A 20,492-nucleotide genomic window follows, 5' to 3' on the forward strand; every position below is an offset into this window, starting at 1 on the left:
TATTGGACAGGGTTAGGAGGGTCCTGCGGAGTAGAGATGGGTTATATTGGACAGGGTTAGGAGGGTCCTGCGGAGTAGAGATGGGTTATATTGGGGCAGGGCTAGGAGGGTCCTGGGGAGTAGAGACTGGTTATATTGGGGCAGGGTTAGGAGGGTCCTGGGGAGTAGAGATGGGTTATATTGGACAGGGTTAGGAGGGTCCTGGGGAGTAGAGATGGGTTATATTGGACAGGGTTAGGAGGGTCCTGGGGAGTAGAGATGGGTTATATTGGACAGGGTTAGGAGGGTCCTGGGGAGTAGAGATGGGTTATATTGGACAGGGTTAGGAGGGTCCTGGGGAGTAGAGATGGGTTATATTGGACAGGGTTAGGAGGGTCCTGGGGAGTAGAGATGGGTTATATTGGACAGGGTTAGGAGGGTCCTGGGGAGTAGAGATGGGTTATATTGGGGCAGGGCTAGGAGGGTCCTGGGGAGTAGAGAAGGGTTATATTGGGGCAGGGCCTGGAGGGTCCTGGGGAGTAGGGCCGGGTTATAATGTATGGTTATAGGGGTTATGTTGAGGGTGGATGGGTCACTGTAAGTGTGAGTGAGGATTGGTTATAGAGCTGGTTAACGGGGGAGTGGGGTTGGGTTATGGGATCATGCTATGTGTGGTTGGAGTTGTCTGGATTCAGGTTGTGGGGCTGGCTAAATGGGATATAAATGGGATCCTGGTGAGGGCAGTTGGTTATGGGGACTGGCCTGTCCTAATGGGATCCTGGTGAGGGCAGTTGGTTATGGGGACTGGCCTGTCCTAATGGGATCCTGGTGAGGGCAGTTGGTTATGGGAACTGGCCTGTCCTAATGGGATCCTGGTGAGGGCAGATGGTTATGGGAACTGGCCTGTCCTAATGGGATCCTGGTGAGGGCAGTTGGTTATGGGGACTGTCCTAATGGGATCCTGGTGAGGGCAGTTGGTTATGGGGACTGGCCTGTCCTAATGGGATCCTGGTGAGGGCAGTTGGTTATGGGGACTGTCCTAATGGGATCCTGGTGAGGGCAGTTGGTTATGGGAACTGGCCTGTCCTAATGGGATCCTGGTGAGGGCAGTTGGTTATGGGAACTGGCCTGTCCTAATGGGATCCTGGTGAGGGCAGTTGGTTATGGGGACTGGCCTGTCCTAATGGGATCCTGGTGAGGGCAGTTGGTTATGGGGACTGGCCTGTCCTAATGGGATCCTGGTGAGGGCAGTTGGTTATGGGGACTGGCCTGTCCTAATGGGATCCTGGTGAGGGCAGTTGGTTATGGGGACTGGCCTGTCCTAATGGGATCCTGGTGAGGGCAGTTGGTTATGGGGACTGGCCTGTCCTAATGGGATCCTGGTGAGGGCAGTTGGTTATGGGGACTGGCCTGTCCTAATGGGATCCTGGTGAGGGCAGTTGGTTATGGGAACTAGCCTGTCCTAATGGGATCCTGGTGAGGGCAGTTGGTTATGGGGACTGGCCTGTCCTAATGGGATCCTGGTGAGGGCAGTTGGTTATGGGGACTGGCCTGTCCCAATGGGATCCTGGTGAGGGCAGTTGGTTATGGGGACTGGCCTGTCCTAATGGGATCCTGGTGAGGGCAGTTGGTTATGGGGACTGGCCTGTCCTAATGGGATCCTGGTGAGGGCAGTTGGTTATGGGAAATGGCCTGTCCTAATGTGATCCTGGTGAGGGCAGTTGGTTATGGGGACTGGCCTGTCCTAATGGGATCCTGGTGAGGGCAGTTGGTTATGGGGACTGGCCTGTCCTAATGGGATCCTGGTGAGGGCAGTTGGTTATGGGGACTGGCCTGTCCTAATGGGATCCTGGTGAGGGCAGTTGGTTATGGGGACTGGCCTGTCCTAATGGGATCCTGGTGAGGGCAGTTGGTTATGGGAACTGGCCTGTCCTAATGGGATCCTGGTGAGGGCAGTTGGTTATAGGGACTGGCCTGTCCTAATGGGATCCTGGTGAGGGCAGTTGGTTATGGGGACTGTCCTAATGGGATCCTGGTGAGTAGGAATGGAGTCTTAGAGAGTGTGGCTGGATATCGAGCAGGGTGAATGGGGAGTCCTGGTCTGTGTGGTCAGGTTATGGGAACCTCTTCTACTGTATATCACAACCCAGGATCAATTAGTTAACCTGCATACCTCAGTGATACCCTGACAGGTCACATGATCTGTCTGGAAAGACAGCCTCAGACACAGACACAGCGACAAAGAGATTCAGATTGTCATTGTGTCATAACCCAGTCTCTATCTAACCTAACTATGATATGTCTGGAAGCGAAGAGACAAGGACAAAGAGATTCAGATAGTGTATTTTGTGACAACTGGATTGTAATCCTGCCCTGTGTGTAACTCAGACCTAACCCCAGTCTCTACCTAACCTAACCTCCGTTCTCACCTCCTATCTCTCTCCTCTCCTCTCTCTCTCCTCCTCTCTCTCAACTCTCTCCTCCTGTCTCTCTCCTCTCTCTCTCCTCCTGTCTCTCTCCTCCTCTCTCTCTCCTCCTGTCTCTCTCCTCCTGTCTCTCTCCTCCTGTCTCTCCTCCTGTCTCTCTCCTCCGCTCTCTCCTCCTCTCTCTCTCTCCTCCTCTCTCTCTCCTCCTCTCTCTCTCTCCTCTTTCCTCCTCTCTGTCCTCTTGTCTTTCCACCTCTCCAGGTGAGATGTATGTTGAACATCTGGGGTGTGATGCTGTTCATCCGTCTGTCCTGGGTGTTTGGACAGGCCGGCTGGGGTAAGTACAACACAGAGTAATAAAATAAGTACACCACGTACACTCTAAGAAAAGAAGAGTGCTATGAAGCACCATTTGTCCCTGTAGGACAACCCCCTGAAAATAGGCTCCCTTTTCAGGTCAGATGGAACCCTTTTGGTTTCCAAATAGAACCAGGTTCCAAAAAATTACCTGGGTTCCAAATAGAACCTATTAAAGGGTGGTATTTGGAACCAGAAATAGCTCTACCTGATCTTAAATGGGGAAACAATTCAGAGGGTTCCCCAATACTCCCCTACAGCAGTGGTAGTCAAAGTCGGGGTCGCGATGGGGTAACTGCAGTGGGGTCGCAAAAATGTAAACAAAATAAAAGATACAAAGATGAAGAGTACAGATTATTACTGTATATGGGACAATATACAAACGTTTTATTTTTATTGAGAAAATGTATTTATTGGTTTCTTTTCATTTTGATAAGAGATGAAAATGCAATGAATTGAAGATTTTAAGGTTGTGTCTTTAGATGTGGGGTGGGGTCGCAATAAATTATTGGGGGAAAAATGGGGTCCCCAGAAATTCTGGTGGAAACAATTGGGTCCCTGCTGAAAAAGTTTGAATACCACTGCCCTACAGGGACATTCTTTGTTGGACTCTTTGTTTCTGAGAGTGTAGACATGCAAAAATATGTACACCACAAAAAGAGGGCCAGTCAACCAGTCAGCGCTCCCAGTGTCCTTCACTCTGAGGTCAAAGCAAAGGAAGTAGTTTGAATATACCAGGTGTGTGTATGTGTGTGTGTGTGTGTTTGTGTGTTTGTGTGTATGTGTATGTGCGTCCATCTGTGTGTGTGTGCGTGTCTGTTTGTGTGTATCAGGGTCGAGGCCCTCTTTATGGAGCATAACTAATGTCTTTCAGATAGCGGGCTGCAGTGCAGATAGAGACCATGACAGATATCAGAGTAAACAGCCTGCTGGGACTTACAGCCTGCAGGCCTATAGCACCATTAGTCCTGAGAATAGACCATTTGAGACGCATCGAAGGCTTCACTGTGTTTCTCAAGGTGTTAGAGGTGACTGGAGGGGACAGGAGGTGTGGTCAGGTGTTAGAAAGAGGAGGTGGTGGATTATTTCAGAACCAGCACAGTGTGACTAAAACATAACACTCTACACTCCATTACACTCAGGTTCTTAAAGTCCTACTCCAGTTTCCGACTTAGCTCATTTATCACCTGATTTACTTAACAAAAGGCACATCTCAATAGGTGGTCCAGGTATCCTCATGACATGGCACAAGTGGGGGTTGGCCTTTCCTCCTCTGTTCTCTAATGCTCCTGTATTGTTCCTCCAGCAAGGGAGGAGGCCGATGGCATCACAAATCCCCATCAGACCAACTCCTTGAATGCCCTACTCCTTGAAATTTGCAGTTGTGTCTAAAAAACACTATTTTGCTCAAAACATATATTTTCATCCTTTAGTATGTGTACTTTACTGTATTTATATCACTTTTCAACAGTCAAATTTCCAAAATTGCTGGAGGACCTTCTTTAAGAAGAAAATAAAGACATTTCAGTGTGAAATTCAAACTTTGCAAAACATTGTAGGCTATCACATGTAGACAGAATGTAACTGGCCAGAGCAGGAGTGAGTTGGATGAACTGGTATTGTGTGTTTTAGGTCTGGGCATTGTGGTCATTGCTCTGAGCTGTGTGGTGACCACCGTCACAGGTCTCTCTATGTCTGCTATCTGCACCAATGGAGTGGTACGAGGAGGTGAGTCAACCAATGCATCATCAACATGAGACAATGTTAGAAAGAACATGGAGAGCTCTGAGGTTACAGGAGGATGCACGATCATTACTGTAAAATATCATTTGTTCTCAATGACTTCACTAGGTTACAGGCCACACCCACAGATGTCAACTTCTAACACAGACAGTGTTTTATGAAACACTCTGACCTGACATGAAATCATGAAATCAATAGATTACTAATGTGATCATGAATTATCTACTGTGACATCACTCCTTTTCTAAGGAGGACCAGGCAATGGTCAAAATGTTATTAGCCCCGCTCCCTTCCTGCTCTGTGTGTCTACTGTATGTACAGGTATAGGAATGAACAATGACTGATTGATTGACTGACTGACTGATTGACTGATTGATTGACTGATTGATTGACTGATTGATTGACTGACTGATTGACTGACTGATTGACTGACTGATTGACTGACTGATTGATTGGTTTCCAGGAGGGGCATACTACCTGATATCCCGTAGTCTGGGACCAGAATTTGGCGGTTCCATCGGTCTCATCTTCGCCTTCGCTAACGCTGTTGCTGTGGCGATGTACGTGGTGGGCTTCGCAGAGACTGTGGTGGACCTACTCAAGGTAATTAACATCTGTGTGTGTGTTTGTGTGTTTGTGTGTGTGTGTGTGTCAGATCACTGACTGTGGTCCCTCTCTCCCTCTCCCCCCTCTCTCTCTACCTCTCCCTGTGCATCTCTCTCTCCCCCTCTCTCCTTCCCTCTCCTCTACAGGAGAACGATGCCATCATGATAGATGAGCTAAATGACATCAGGATCATCGGCTGTATCTCGGTGGTACTGCTACTGGGGATCTCAGTGGCCGGGATGGAGTGGGAGGCCAAGGTGAGATACTACACTACGCTATGCTACACTACATTATACTACATTATACTACGCTACACTACATTATACTACTCTACGCTACATTACATTATACTACACTAGACTACACTTCACTACATTACATTACACTACACTACATTCTACTACGCTACACTACATTATACTACACTACACTACGCTACATTATAATACACTACGTTACGTTACATTACAATACACTACACTACATTACACTACATTATAATACGGTACACTACCCTAACTTATAATACACTACGCTACATTATAATACACTACGCTACGCTACATTATACTATGCTACACTACATTATACTCCGCTACACTACGCTACATTATAATACACTATGTTACATTATAATACACTACACTACATTCTACTACGCTACATTATACTACGCTACGCTACACTACATTCTACTACGCTACACTACATTCTACTACGCTACATTATAATACACTATGTTACATTATAATAAACTACACTACGCTACATTATACTACGCTACACTACGCTACCTTATAATACACTACGCTCCATTATAATACACTACGCTACATTATAATACACTACGCTACATTATAATACACTACGCTACACTACATTATACTATGCTACACTACATTATACTCCGCTACACTACGCTACATTATAATACACTACACTACACTACACTACATTATACTACGCTACATTATACTACGCTACACTACATTATACTATGCTACATTATAATACACTACGCTACGCTACACTACATTATACTACACTAGACTACACTACATTATACTACACTACACTACGCTACATTATAATACACTACGCTACATTATAATACACTACAATACACTACATTATATAATACACTACACTACATTATACTACGCTACACTACATTATACTACGATAAATTATATAATACACTACATTATACTAAGCTACATTATAATACACTACGCTACACTACATTATACTACATTATATAATACACTACACTACACATACACACTACATTATGCTACTCAACACTACGCTACGCTACACTACATTATACTACACTAGACTACACTACATTATACTACACTACACTACGCTACATTATAATACACTACGCTACATTATAATACACTACAATACACTACATTATATAATACACTACACTACATTATACTACGCTACACTACATTATACTACGATAAATTATATAATACACTACATTATACTAAGCTACATTATAATACACTATGCTACACTACATTATACTACATTATATAATACACTACACTACACATACACACTACATTATGCTACTCAACACTACGCTACGCTATACTACGCCACATTATATAATACACTACACATACACACTACATTATGCTACTCAACACTACGCTACACTCTACAACTAGAGACAGATCCACACATGGTTCAAATCCCCATGTTTCCAACAGAAAATTCATCAACTGATATCAACTTGACATCTTTCAATTCCATGTCTGATATTGACTGTAGCTGAGATGTGTATGAGTTCAGTCCGTATCACAGTCAGTTTCTCCTCTTCAGCTCTTGGAGAGGAATGGTGTGACCTTGTAACTGTCCTCTAGTTTCATAGGGAAGCTTTGTAACCCAGCCTAACCTGTTGATGTCCTGTCTCTTCAGGCCCAGGTCGGTTTGCTGATCATCCTCCTGATAGCCATCGCCAACGTCTTCGTAGGAACCGTCATCCCAGCCACCACCGACAAGAAGTCCAAAGGATTCTTTAACTATGACGGTGAGGCAACAACAGAGGTTTCCTTCACATAGATGGAGGAATTAATCAAATACATAACCTTTATAATGCTCACATTACATTTATAATCAAGCTATATTAGTTTCATGAGTAGAGCCCTGAGTGTGTCCTGCTCAGGTCACATGGTCAGGAGGAGCTAATGTACTTTTCTATACTCTGTCAAATGACACACACAGACAGAATCACCAGTTTGACACATAGTCACCATTCTCACTCACATCTATTCTCTTCTCTCTCTCCCGCACAGTCAAAGTATTTATGGAGAACTTACCGCCGGACTTCCGAAACGGAGAGACGTTCTTCTCTGTGTTCGCCATCTTCTTCCCTGCTGCCACGGGTATCCTGGCTGGTGCTAACATCTCTGGAGACCTGAAGGTCAATTTCACAAATGACCCCCTATTTTCCTCTGTCTGACCACACAGATCTCAGTTCACTGTTAACATCCGACTCCAGAGTGATGTGTTCTTGTAGTCATGTTTCTGAACTTTGTATTATATGATATTTCAGATTTAGATATAATCATTTTCACAAAGCAGTTTTGATGTAGTGAACTGCTTTTTCAAAGTAGCTTTATTTCTCTTTAGGGTAGCTTTATAAACTACTGTATATTTCTCTTTAGGGTAGCTTTATAAACTACTGTATATTTCTCTTTAGGGTAGCTTTACTGTAGCTCAACTTCTTCCTGTGTGAAGTAATTGGTTGCTTGGTAAACTAAATTATATTTTCAGAGTAGCATTCCCAACACTGGAGAGGAAAGAGAGCGTGAAGGGGAGCGAGAGAGAGGTGGATGGCGAAAGAGAGAGAGAGAGAGAGAGAGAGAGAGAGAGAGAGAGAGAGAGAGAGAGAGAGAGGTGGATGGCGAAAGAGAGAGAGAGAGAGAGAGACTTTTGTTTACTATCTACTTCACTTGCTTTGGCAATGTTAACACACGTTTCCCATGCCAATAAAGCCCTTAAATTGAATTGAATTGAATTGAAATTGAGAGACAGAGAGAGAGAGAGAGAGGTGGATGGCGAAAAAGAGAGAAATAAATAAATACTTTACTACTCCTTATTGTCTGTGAACAGACACCTTCACTTTAAACAGCAAAGAATAATGATCCCATAGACCCAAACCACGTTATATCCGTACAGCTGTTTCCTCCAGCTATCACTTCTGCTGTTGTTAATGATGGTGTTATCTCTGGTTCTTCTGCAGGATCCCCAGGCTGCTCTCCCTAAAGGAACCCTGCTGGCCATCCTCATCACTGGAGTCACATACCTGGGAGTCGCCCTCTGTGTCTGTAAGGACTGCACTCACACACACACACACACACACACACACACACACACACACACACACACACACACACACGACCCTCCCTAAGTGTTGTGTCTGTTCTGTTTTCTAATTGGTCAGCTGCAACGGTGGTGCGTGATGCAACAGGAAACATCAACAACACCATTGCCGCAGGGATGGGCATGCTATGTAACGGTACCAACGCCGCCGCCTGTGAGCAGGGATGGGACTTCTCCTCCTGTGATGTCAACGGCTGCAAGTTTGGCTCCATGAACAACTTCCAGGTACAACAACAACAACAACAATGTAACAACAATCCAACAACACAGTTACACATTCAGTTCAACAACACAAAAATGCAACACTCATTACAACGCACAACAAAATAACCACACAGCAACAATACACACACACAGTACGGTGAAACTAAACAGACCCCTGTGTCTCCTCCTCCCCCAGGTGATGACCATGGTGTCAGGGTTCGGTCCTCTCATCACAGCAGGAACCTTCTCTGCCACCCTCTCCTCCGCCCTCGCCTCCCTCGTCAGCGCACCCAAAGTCTTCCAGGTCAGTCACACTACTACTGTCTGTCACCTGTCTGGTCACTTGGTCCTCATTCATCAGCTCTGAGGGTTCCAGGTACTATTATGAGGTCTATGATGAGTGAAATAGAGCCCCACCTTGTAATCCGTGATTCTCTTTTTCATGTTTCTTCTAGCCAGATGACAACAATTGTCAAACTATGTTACAATCAGGTAACTCCCACTCCTCCCTCCTCCCCTCTTCCTCCTCCTCCTCCTCTTCATCCACCCTTCTCTTCCTGCTCCTCCTCCCCTTCTCATTCCCTCCCTCCCCTCTTCCTCTTCCTCCTCCTCTCAGGCTCTGTGTAAAGACAACATCTACGCGGCATTGAAGTTCTTCGCCAAGGGACACGGCAAGAACAACGAGCCAATCAGAGGCTACGTTCTCACCTTCATCATCGCTGTCGCCTTCATAATCATCGGTGAGTAAAGTCACTACACACACTGGACACGCAAGACATTTAAGATAAACCACAGTCGCCACTGAGTTTAATATTGGAAATGTCACAAACAAACAACATCTCTGTTGTGTGTCTCTCTCTCCCTGTGTGTAGGCGATCTGAATGTCATCGCTCCCATCATCTCAAACTTCTTTCTGGCATCGTACGCCCTCATTAACTTCTCCTGCTTCCACGCTTCATATGCTAAGTCCCCAGGTACACTCAGTCACTCAGTCACTCAGTCACTCAGTCACTAATTCCCTCACTCATTCCCTCACTCACTCATTCCCTCACTCACTCATCCCCTCACTCACTCATTCCCTCCCTCCCTCCCTCCCTCACTGTTGTCTCCTGTGATATCTCCCCTGTGTAGGCTGGAGGCCAGCATACAGGTACTACAACATGTGGCTGTCTCTGTTTGGAGCGGTGCTCTGCTGTGGTGTGATGTTTGTCATCAACTGGTGGGCTGCTCTCCTCACCTACGCAATCGAGATCTTCCTCTATATCTACGTCACCGTCAAGAAGCCAAGTGAGACACAGACATTGATTTGCATCAAGCTGACATTAGAATACATACAGTATGAACCAGTGTACATTATGACATGGGATGGAGGCCTACATACTGGAGAAGAAAAGCAGGGTGATTTGAGAATACCGGTGCTGGGCTAAAGTAATACTGTGATAAAGGAATGAGTACATAGGGATGACATAAGATGTACATAGCTCCTACATATGACATACATAGCATCTCTAAGTGCAGTGTTAACATCAGTGTGTTCTGTTGTCCTCAGACGTGAACTGGGGCTCGTCCACTCAGGCCGTGACGTTTGTCAGCGCGGTCAACAATGCTCTGTCACTGACCGGAGTAGAGGACCACATTAAGAACTTCAGGTGAGAGCCAACAGAGGCCACTAGTATTTCACCTCTTACTATATTGATGGATGGCATTGTTTACCGCGCTGACTAACTCTGTGTGAGGTTAGAGGTGAAATTAAAAGAAGGGGACAGAGACAATACTGTGAACACAAAACCATATTCTTAAACTGCTCTGCATTCTAACGTGAAAGAAGGTAATCATAATGGGATTTAGCTAACTAACTGACTGCTATCCCCCTTCCTCAGACCTCAGTGTATAGTGCTGACAGGAGCACCTAAGAACAGACCAGCCCTCCTGGACCTGGCTCATTGCTTCACTAAGAACTACGGACTCTGTCTCACATGTGAAGTCTTTGTGGTAAGAGGACAGACATTTTATTTAAAAGTCACCAAGTTCTTCATCCTTCACACACACATATGCACATGCACCCACACACACACAGCACTATGATATAATATAATATCCCCCTCCTATCCCTCCCCAGGGCCCCAGAACAGAGACATTGACAGATGTGAACGCTGGAATGGAGAAGAACCAGATGTGGCTGAATAAGAAGAAGAGGAAAGCCTTCTACGCTGCCGTGGCCTGTGACTCCTTCAGACAGGGAACTGAGAACCTCCTGCAGGTACAGCTCCACATCTACTACCTGGACATATAATCACCTCTAATAGATACACATTTCAACGTAGAATTGTCTCCGATACACATATATGGGGTACACATGGGGTACGACTCTGTGGTAGCTAATGACTACTGCAGGAACCTACACATGGACTAGTCATCTGTAATAGATAACACCTCCATTATGATAGGAAGGTTTTCTATTGTGCTTTTATTATTGCCTCTTACATGAGTACAATAAATACATTTATGGAGATATCAGGCCTAATGGTCAAAACAGTTTTCTATATAATATCACTATTCAGCAGTTACCATGTCATGGTTCAAAGTGGTTCAAAGTTAATTAGACTACAGGACAGGTTGGGTTGGTTGTCTAAAATGTTGGGCTGAAAGTTACTCAATTTCCACATTTATGCCACAACAGGCTATGCTAGCTGAGATGAGACTTAGTGCTAAAGCATAAGAAACAAGAACAGTCTGGCAGCGAAGCGGCGTAGACTAGTCTTGACTAGTTTTACACCGTTTTAATACAGCTTTCCTCCCTTCAGCCCAGCCAGAACTGGTCTGATGTATTAGTTAATGAGGCAGGGAGAAGACAGAGTTATGGTCCAGTTATGGTTGTCTTTATCACATGGAACAGAGATAAGACCGTGCAGCGTGGTCTGGGTGGTCCGGAGGAGCGCTAGCTTTAAAAGAGAAGCCAGATTAAAGAGAGCTATAGTCTATCAGTGATTAACACAATGGTGAATGAGATCCTGCAGACAAATACCTCTTCAGAGATCAGGGAGGTTGATCAGGCTGTAAAACTAAGCACTTTATAGTATTGTTTACTAGGCTATTCTTAACTTCTGTGTTTTGGAATGTTACTTTTCATTATTAAAAGACTGTGATTGCTGGAAAGTGGAAACACTTAATTTTTGAGAAGAAGGTTTCACACCTTTCTGAGTAGGATGCGGTCTTCGGGACAAATACATTACATATGTAAAATACTTCCAAATGTGACCTTGATTTAAGTTGACCAGCATGCAGGGTGGGTGGAGTTCGCAGTTTGGAGATTATTCCATTGGTTTTATTGTACCAGGCAGAAAAGCTATAAGTATTTTCCATGTTTTTGACCCAGGTCTGCTTGAATGCAAGTGTCTGCTATAACCTGTTGTCCCTCTCTGTCCTAGGCTTCAGGTCTGGGTCGTCTGAAACCCAACATTCTGATGATGGGCTTCAAGAAGGACTGGAGGACAGCAGACACAGCCGACGTACAGAGCTATGTAGGAGTACTGCAGTAAGTCACACTCATACACTGAGTGGAACACCTGCTCTTTCCATGACATAGACTGTCCAGGTGAATCCAGGTGAAAGCTATGATCCCTTATTGATGTCACCTGTTAAATCCACTTCAAATCAGTGTAGATGAAGGGGAGGAGACAGGTTAAAGAATGATTTTTAAGCCTTGAAAGAATTGATACATGGATTGTGTATGTGTGCCATTCAGAGTGTGAATGGGCAAGACAAAATATTTAAGTGCCTTTGAACAGGGTATGGTAGTAGGTGCCAGGCGCACCGGTTTGTGTCAAGAACTGCAACGCTGCTGGGTTTTTAACGCTCAACAGTTTCCCATGTGTATCAAGAATGGTCCACCACCCAAAGGACATCCAGCCAACGTGCAATTCAATGTTTGGAAAGTGTTCCTAATGTTTGGTATACTCAGTGTACATACAAGTTCAGACACACTCACAAAATAAGCCAAGATTAGTGCTAACTGAGTGTTATTAAAGTGTGTGTTCTGTGCCGGGTGTGTGTTTTTAGCGATGCATTTGACTTTGAGTACGGAACCGTGGTACTAAGGATGAACCAGGGACTGGACATCTCACATATCATAAAGGCTCAAGGTGAGTACACACACACACACAAACACAACACTGTATGAAACAGAAGCAGTCAGGATACTCATGGTTTGTTGTGTGGCTGGTTTCATATAACAACCCCAATCATACAATGACTATTGATAACATTGACAACATTGATAAAGTTGATAAGGTGAGCTCTTTGGTTCATAGATCAGAGGCAGTAGATGAAGGTTGTATCTAATCAGCTCCTAGCAATAACATCTACTGAATAAGCTGTTATCAACAGAGCCACTGCAGGGCTATGGGCCCTGGTCAAAGGTAGTGCACTATATAGGGAATAGGGTGCATTTGGGACACAACCCAGGAGTCATAGATACACTAATCTAATTGTCACTCCTGTTCTGGAGAGATACAGAGTGTGCAGGCTTTAGTTCCAGCCTAGCACTAACACACCTTATTCAACCACTCCAGGGCTTGGTGATTAGTTGATGGATGTGTTAGTGCAGGGTTAGAACAAACATGTGGACTGTGTGGTGGACCCCCAGGAGAGGGTTGGGAAACAGTGGGCTAATGTGAGGGAGATGGGTCATATTCACTAGGGACAAAACTGGAGAAAATGGACTGAAACAATGAGGGACTACCTAAACTTAATTTATCTTTTTCCATTGCAAAACACTTTGCTATGGCTACGGTGTGCACTAATGATTAGTACCCTGTTGTAACGTGTCTCTCTACCGCCCCCCAGAGGAGATGGAGAGAGAGGCCCAGGAGCAGAAGGATCTGGAGAAAGAAGAGCTGGCAGAGGAGAATAAGGGGAAATCCATCTTCAGGAAGTCACGGAAGTTATCTACACAAGGCCTCACTTCGAGAGGTACCAGATCACACACACACACACACACACAAGGGCGTGTACCAACATACACGCACACACACACGCAGTGTTCTAAAAGCCCCAAAATAGTTTTCTGCCATCAGACCAAAGAGTTCATTCATCTAACAAATGAAACCAACATCTATTTCAGGAAACTGTTTTGTTTTCTGCTCAGAGAGAACCATCCTGTCACAATCACAATACAATCTAATCAGCTGTTCTCTTTAAAGGTGTAATCCAATAACACACTCACTGTCATTGGCCTCTGGAACAAAGAGTACAGTTCTTTAGACGTGGAACATTTAGACCTACTGTTGTTACAGACATCACAACCTGACAGCCTCTCCATCTCCCGGTCACACTGGGTTCTGTTTCTAATAGACAGACACACACAGACAGACAGAGTGAAAAAGAGAGGGAGTGAAAAAGAGAGGGAGTGAAAAAGAGAGAGAGAGAGAGAGAGAGAGAGAGAGAGAGAGAGAGAGAGAGAGAGAGAGAGAGAGAGAGAGAGAGAGAGAGAGCTGAGCGTACCTGGTTGTACATTACTATTCCTGTATTATTAAACACATTGTTAATGTTTTTCTCTTTTATTTTCTCACCCCCCTCCCCCAGCATCCGTGAAGACCCCACAGTCTCCCCAAGCAGTGGTGGTGAATGAAAGGCTGGTGTCCACCAGCACTCAGTTCCAGAGGAAACAGGGCAAAGGAACCATCGACGTTTGGTGGATGTTTGATGACGGAGGTAGGGGACCTTTCTTTATAGCAAGCAAGTTTATTTATATAGCACAATTCATACATCGAAGCAATTCAATGTGCTTTACAAAGATGTTTATCAAAAATAATGAAAACATTATAATAATAAAAAAATAAAATAAATAAAAAAAGATTAAAAATTAGAAATGGGATAAAAACAAGTGACACATTAGATACCACAGCATGTCTATATCACTCTTCATTATATACCACAGCATGTCTATATCACTCTTCATTATATACCACAGCATGTCTATATCACTCTTCATTATATACCACAGCATGTCTATATCACACTCTTCATTATATACCACAGCATGTCTATATCACTCTTCATTATATACCACAGCATGTCTATATCACTCTTCATTATATACCACAGCATGTCTATATCACACTCTTCATTATATACCACAGCATGTCTATATCACTCTTCATTATATACCACAGCATGTCTATATCACTCTTCATTATATACCACAGCATGTCTATATCACTCTTCATTATATACCACAGCATGTCTATATCACTCTTCATTATATACCACAGCATGTCTATATCACTCTTCATTATATACCACAGCATGTCTATATCACTCTTCATTATATACCACAGCATGTCTATATCACTCTTCATTATATACCACAGCATGTCTATATCACACTCTTCATTATATACCACAGCATGTCTATATCACTCTTCATTATAGACCACTCTCTCGCTGTCTGACTTTCTCTCTGTCTGTCTGTCTAACTTTTTGTCTGTCTGTCTGTCTCTCTCTCAATTCAATGTATACTCTCTCTCTCCCTCCCTCCCTCCCTCCCTCCCTCCCCCCATCCCTCCCCCTCCCTCCCCCCTCCCCCCCTCCCTCCCCCCCTCCCTCCCTCCCCCTCCCCCCCTCCCTCCCTCCCTCCCCCCCTCTCCCTCCCTCCCTCTCCCTCCCTTCCCCTCCCTCCCTCCCTCCCCCCCCCCTCCCTCCCTCTCTCCCTCCCCCCCTCCCCCCCTCCCTCCCACCCTCCCTCCCCCCCTCCCTCCCTCCCTCCCTCCCTCCCTCCCTCCCTCCCCCCCTCGCACCATCATTCCCACACACCCTCCCCCCCTCCCCCCCTCCCTCCCCCCCTCCCTCCCTCCCTCCCTCAGGTCTAACCCTACTGCTGCCCTACATTCTGACCACCCGTAAGAAGTTCAAGGACTGTAAGATGAGGATCTTCATCGCTGGCCAGCAGGGACGCACCGAGCAGGACAGACACCAGTATGTATGATCCATTTCAATCATTTATGAATAGAGGGAGATCTGTAAATCAAATCAATTTTATTTGTCACATACACGTGTTTAGCAGATGTTATTGCGGGTGTAGAAAATGCTTGTGCTTCTAGCTCCGACAGTGCAGTAATATCTAACAAGTAATATCTAACAATTTCACAACCTTTACCCAATACACACAAATACAGTCTAATCATCAACAACCACCAGCCTGGTCCCAGATCTGTTTGTACTCGTCACTACTCCATTGCTGCCATTGTTATGCCAAACATTTCAATTCCATAAGGAGTTGGCAAGAGAGCAGAAACAGACTGGCTGAACAAGCACATCTTTGGAAATAAGACATGTTATATAGCAGTGCATAGCAGTGGTGATCAGTGTGTGACTCTCTGTGTGTCTGTGTTTATAGGATGAAGTCTCTGCTGGAGAAGTTCAGGATCAAATATGCAGACATCCACGTCATCGATGACATCACCCAAAACCCCAACACTAGCAGGTATTATATACACGCACACACACAGAGAGACAACCCTGAGGAGATGTGATTGCTCACACACACACACACACACACACACACACACTGTCGCTCACATGCTGTGGCGGGAGAGATTCCAGACATTCCGTTCTGTAGCCGTGAGCTCACTCCCGGCTGACCAACCACACGTCAGGGATGTGATCAGCAGTCAGCCCAAAGCAACACCAGTCAGGAAAAGGATAAAGGCTCTATTATAGTGAGACAGTTAATGACAATATAAAACAGACGCACAACTTTGTCTCATTCAGTATTTACACAAGAAAATACAACTCACATAAATGAATATATCATGGCTAATCATCCCCAGCTTCAAACTGGTCCATCTCTGGTGACAGAGTAGCCGGTTTAGTTCTGGGTGCCAAGATGAATGATAACATGCACAAGTAAGACATAATATTCCTGATATCTGAAGTCAAAGTATCAGTGATTAATACCTGATTAATCCTGCTAACTGCTGTCTGTGTTCGTCCCCCAGCTGGAAGATGTTTGAGGACATGATCGAGCCGTTCCGTCTTCACGAGGGGTCAAAGAGCACCACTCTGGCCGAGGCTCTGAGGAAAGACAACCCCTGGAAGATCTCTGACGCCGAGCTGGACACCTTCGAGGAAAAGGTGGAGTCTAGAGACAGACCAGTGACTGCTCACCACAGAGACTTGTAGAGACAGACCAGTGACTGCTCACCACAGAGACTTGTAGAGACAGACCAGTGACTGCTCACCACAGAGACTTGTAGAGACAGACCACTGCTCAGTGCTCACCACAGAGACTAGTAGAGACAGACCACTGCTCAGTGCTCACCACAGAGACTAGTAGAGACAGACCACTGTTCAGTGCTCACCACAGAGACTTGTAGAGACAGACCAGTGACTGCTCACCACAGAGACTTGTAGAGACAGACCACTGCTCAGTGCTCACCACAGAGACTAGTAGAGACAGACCACTGCTCAGTGCTCACCACAGAGACTAGTAGAGACAGACCACTGTTCAGTGCTCACCACAGAGACTTGTAGATACAGACCACTGCTCAGTGCTCACCACAGAGACCAGGACCAATAACTTCTACTGATTATCAACCACATACTGTGCTCATTGCAGTACAACATGAATGAACATGCTCAATCAGTGCTTGACTTAGACAGGAGCTTACCGGAGCTGAGTACCAGCACCTCAAATGTTCCACTTCTTTCACTTTTTTTCCACTTATAGAATATTAGCTCAAAAGTATTTTTGGAGCCCCTGCACCTAAATATAAACAGTACCGGCACCCAAAATGAGTACCAGAACCTATTTCAGTCCAAGTCAAGCACTGTGCTCAACTTTATCTTCTTGTAGTTCAATTTAATGTATTCATCTGGATGATAGAATCCAACAGTCCCATGATGCAGTAGCAACAGAAGTAGACAGCTGTGTTTTCACTGTAGCCTTTAGTCGTTGGTTGTCATACCAACCATGTGACCCACCACCACTGTGTCCTCTCCCCTCCAGACCAACCTCCAGGTCAGGCTGAATGAACTACTGCAGGAGAACTCCCGAGCTGCCAACCTCATCATAGTGTAAGTACAGTATACTGTAGAGTTTTTCCTGGTCAAGTCACCATGTGTTCAGGAAAAACTCTAGGCCCTAATTATAAGAGATACCAACAAGAGCCTTATCATCATCTATCAATCTCTCTGTAAAAAATGTATAAATATGATAGTCCAATGCCGTCAGAGAACTATGAAGCTAACTGAGGTATATAACAATAATAATAATAATAATAATAATAATAATAATAATAATAATTTGGTTGGTGCTTATATCTGTCCTGTTTCAACTGTGTATTAGACGCATGTGTGAAATGCCTGTTATTTGTTTTGCATATCCCTGAGACACCCACGGCCATATAGTGGTGACCCTGCTGCTAACATCCAGCTGTTTAGACAACTTAGGTTTAATACTGTATTTCCCACTTTGCAGGAGTATGCCTATCGCCCGTCTAGGCTCAGTCTCTGACCACCTCTACATGGCCTGGTTGGACATCCTCACCAAGAACCTCCCTCCCACCATATTGATCAGAGGCAACCACAAGAGCGTCCTCACCTTCTACTCATAGACCAACCCTCTCAGCAGTCACTAGATGGCCATGCCACAAGGGACAACCATGGCACTGTCATCAATATCCACGAGTTAGTTGCTATTAGTTTAAATTAAAAGGTTATGGTTAGGGATAAGGTTATGGGAAAGGTTGAAGGTTCGAAAGTGATGCACTTCCGTCTTTTCTAGCATGACCACATAGTGACGACGCAAAACACAGACATATGGACACACGGACAGGAAACTGCCTGGGATGGGTCAGTTACACTGCCAGTGTCTATGCTGCACTCTGTTGGAATTGTACATGTGGTGCATAATTGGGGGTCCAAACCCCGAATCGGGCTGGAACACTCGTACTATTATATTTGAGTCATGTAACAGAAGCTCTTATCCAGAGCAACTTACAGTTAGTGTTATTGTCAGGGATATTATTATTCTGACATATTATTATTATTCCAATTTTAAGAGAGCTATAGCTCTTAAATAGTTAGACCTACAGAGACCAAACTTGGTGGGATGTTGTAAATTGGTTGCCCAATACATCTGGTAAATCTTTGGTATATGACACAGAGTACAAGGACCGGGATGTTAGATAAACAGACTGGTCCCAGGCTAGTTGGAGCCCCCGGCTGGCTATGCATCTCAATACTGTATACTTTTTCCTTAAGTGTACGCTTGTCCACTACCCACATAGTGGTCCTCTGTAGCTCAGTTGGTAGAGCATGGTGCTTGCAATGCCAGGATAGTGGGTTCGATACCCGGGATCACCCATCCATAAAACATTTTTGGCACGTATGACTGTAAGTTGCTTTAGATAAAAGTGTCTGCTAAATGGCATAAATTATATTATGAGATTGGTGTAAGAGCAAGAGATTGAGTCAAGACCGGAACCTGTAATTCATACATACAGGCATGCTCTTCCATAGTTTTCTGCCATGAGGCCAGCATGGGTTAGTGCCTTCGTCTTGTAATACATACATGCCGGCCCAGGTTCAAATCCCACTGCTGCTTTCAGACAGACATCCCTAGGCAATGTGGTATTGTTGTAGCTGAATTTGATGACTTAAATAAGGGCGAAATATTTGAGAAAGGGTCAAAAGGCTTGGGCCCGGGTCATTGCTACTAGCCTATATGTATAATTCTTCTTCTTTTGGGGGAACAACAGATGATATACACTGAGTGTACAAAACATTAAGGACACCTGCTCTTTCCATGACAGACTGACCAGGTGAATCCAGGTGAAAGCTATGATCCCTTATTGATGTCACTTGTTAAATCCATTTCAATCAGTATAGATGAAGCCCTGTGTAGCGCAGTTGGTAGAGCATGGCGCTTGCAACGCCAGGGTTGTGGGTTCGATTCCCACGGGGGGCCAGTATGAAAATGTATGCATTCACTAACTGTAAGTGGCTCTGGATAAGAGCGTCTGCTAAATGACTAAAATGTAATGAAGGGGAGGAGACAGGTTAAAGAAGGAATCTTAAGCCTTGAGACAACTGAGACGTGTATGTGTGCCATTCAGAGGGTGAATGGGCAAGACAAAAGATTTAAGTGCCATTGAACAGGGTATGGTAGTAGGTACCAGGTGCACCGGTTTGGGTAAAGAACTGTAATGCTGCTGGGTTTTTCCACACTCAACAGTTTCCCATGTGTATCAAGAATGGTCCACCACCCAAAGGACATCCAGCCAACTTGACACAACTGTGGATAGCAAGGGAGTCAACATGGGCCAGCATCCCTGTGGAATGCTAATTGAGGCTGCTATTCTGTAGGGGTGGGGGGTGCAACTCAATATTAGGAAGGTGTCCTTAATGTTTTGTACACTCAGTGTATGTAGGCTAGTATGCACAAAATATGATGGTGTTCTAGGAAACTAACATTTTAGCAAACAAATTACCTATGCAAAACGTTTTTTTTTTATTCTATTCAAATGGTAACAGTGGCGTTGATAACTTGATTAAGAAAAATTAGGATTAGTTTGATTTCCATTGAAGAATACTGTATAATACTTTGTATAGACGTGTATATTCCACACAAGTAGCTACTAGTTGAATGTCTAGGGAAATAATGAAGGGATCATTTACTACCTTAATGCACACATACACACACACACTGTGATTAAAATCTATTCAACAGAACAGAAAAATGTAAATCCACTTATGTGCTGTATATAGAAATGC

At 44.6% G+C, this 20,492-nt stretch overlaps 1 protein-coding gene across 1 annotated transcript; it reads left to right on the forward strand.

Moving 5' to 3' along the window:
• Positions 1 to 2,666: 2,666 nt before the first annotated feature.
• Positions 2,667 to 19,063, forward strand: LOC311115116 (solute carrier family 12 member 1-like; the record flags this gene model as incomplete). The annotated part of the gene is made up of 24 exons (XM_084190323.1): positions 2,667 to 2,742; positions 4,395 to 4,490; positions 4,969 to 5,108; positions 5,258 to 5,368; positions 7,047 to 7,158; positions 7,424 to 7,551; positions 8,374 to 8,458; positions 8,575 to 8,738; positions 8,914 to 9,021; positions 9,334 to 9,457; positions 9,590 to 9,691; positions 9,849 to 10,004; positions 10,267 to 10,366; positions 10,598 to 10,709; positions 10,837 to 10,977; positions 12,146 to 12,252; positions 12,777 to 12,859; positions 13,563 to 13,688; positions 14,301 to 14,429; positions 15,581 to 15,692; positions 16,114 to 16,200; positions 16,715 to 16,850; positions 17,725 to 17,792; positions 18,196 to 19,063. Coding segments are annotated over 24 exons (2,739 nt in total), but the record flags the coding sequence as incomplete, so codon positions are not given.
• Positions 19,064 to 20,492: the final 1,429 nt, after the last annotated feature.

This window comes from Coregonus lavaretus, assembly GCF_964263955.1.
Source record: "Coregonus lavaretus genome assembly, contig: HAP1_SCAFFOLD_8529, whole genome shotgun sequence".
Taxonomy (NCBI): Eukaryota; Metazoa; Chordata; class Actinopteri; order Salmoniformes; family Salmonidae; genus Coregonus; species Coregonus lavaretus.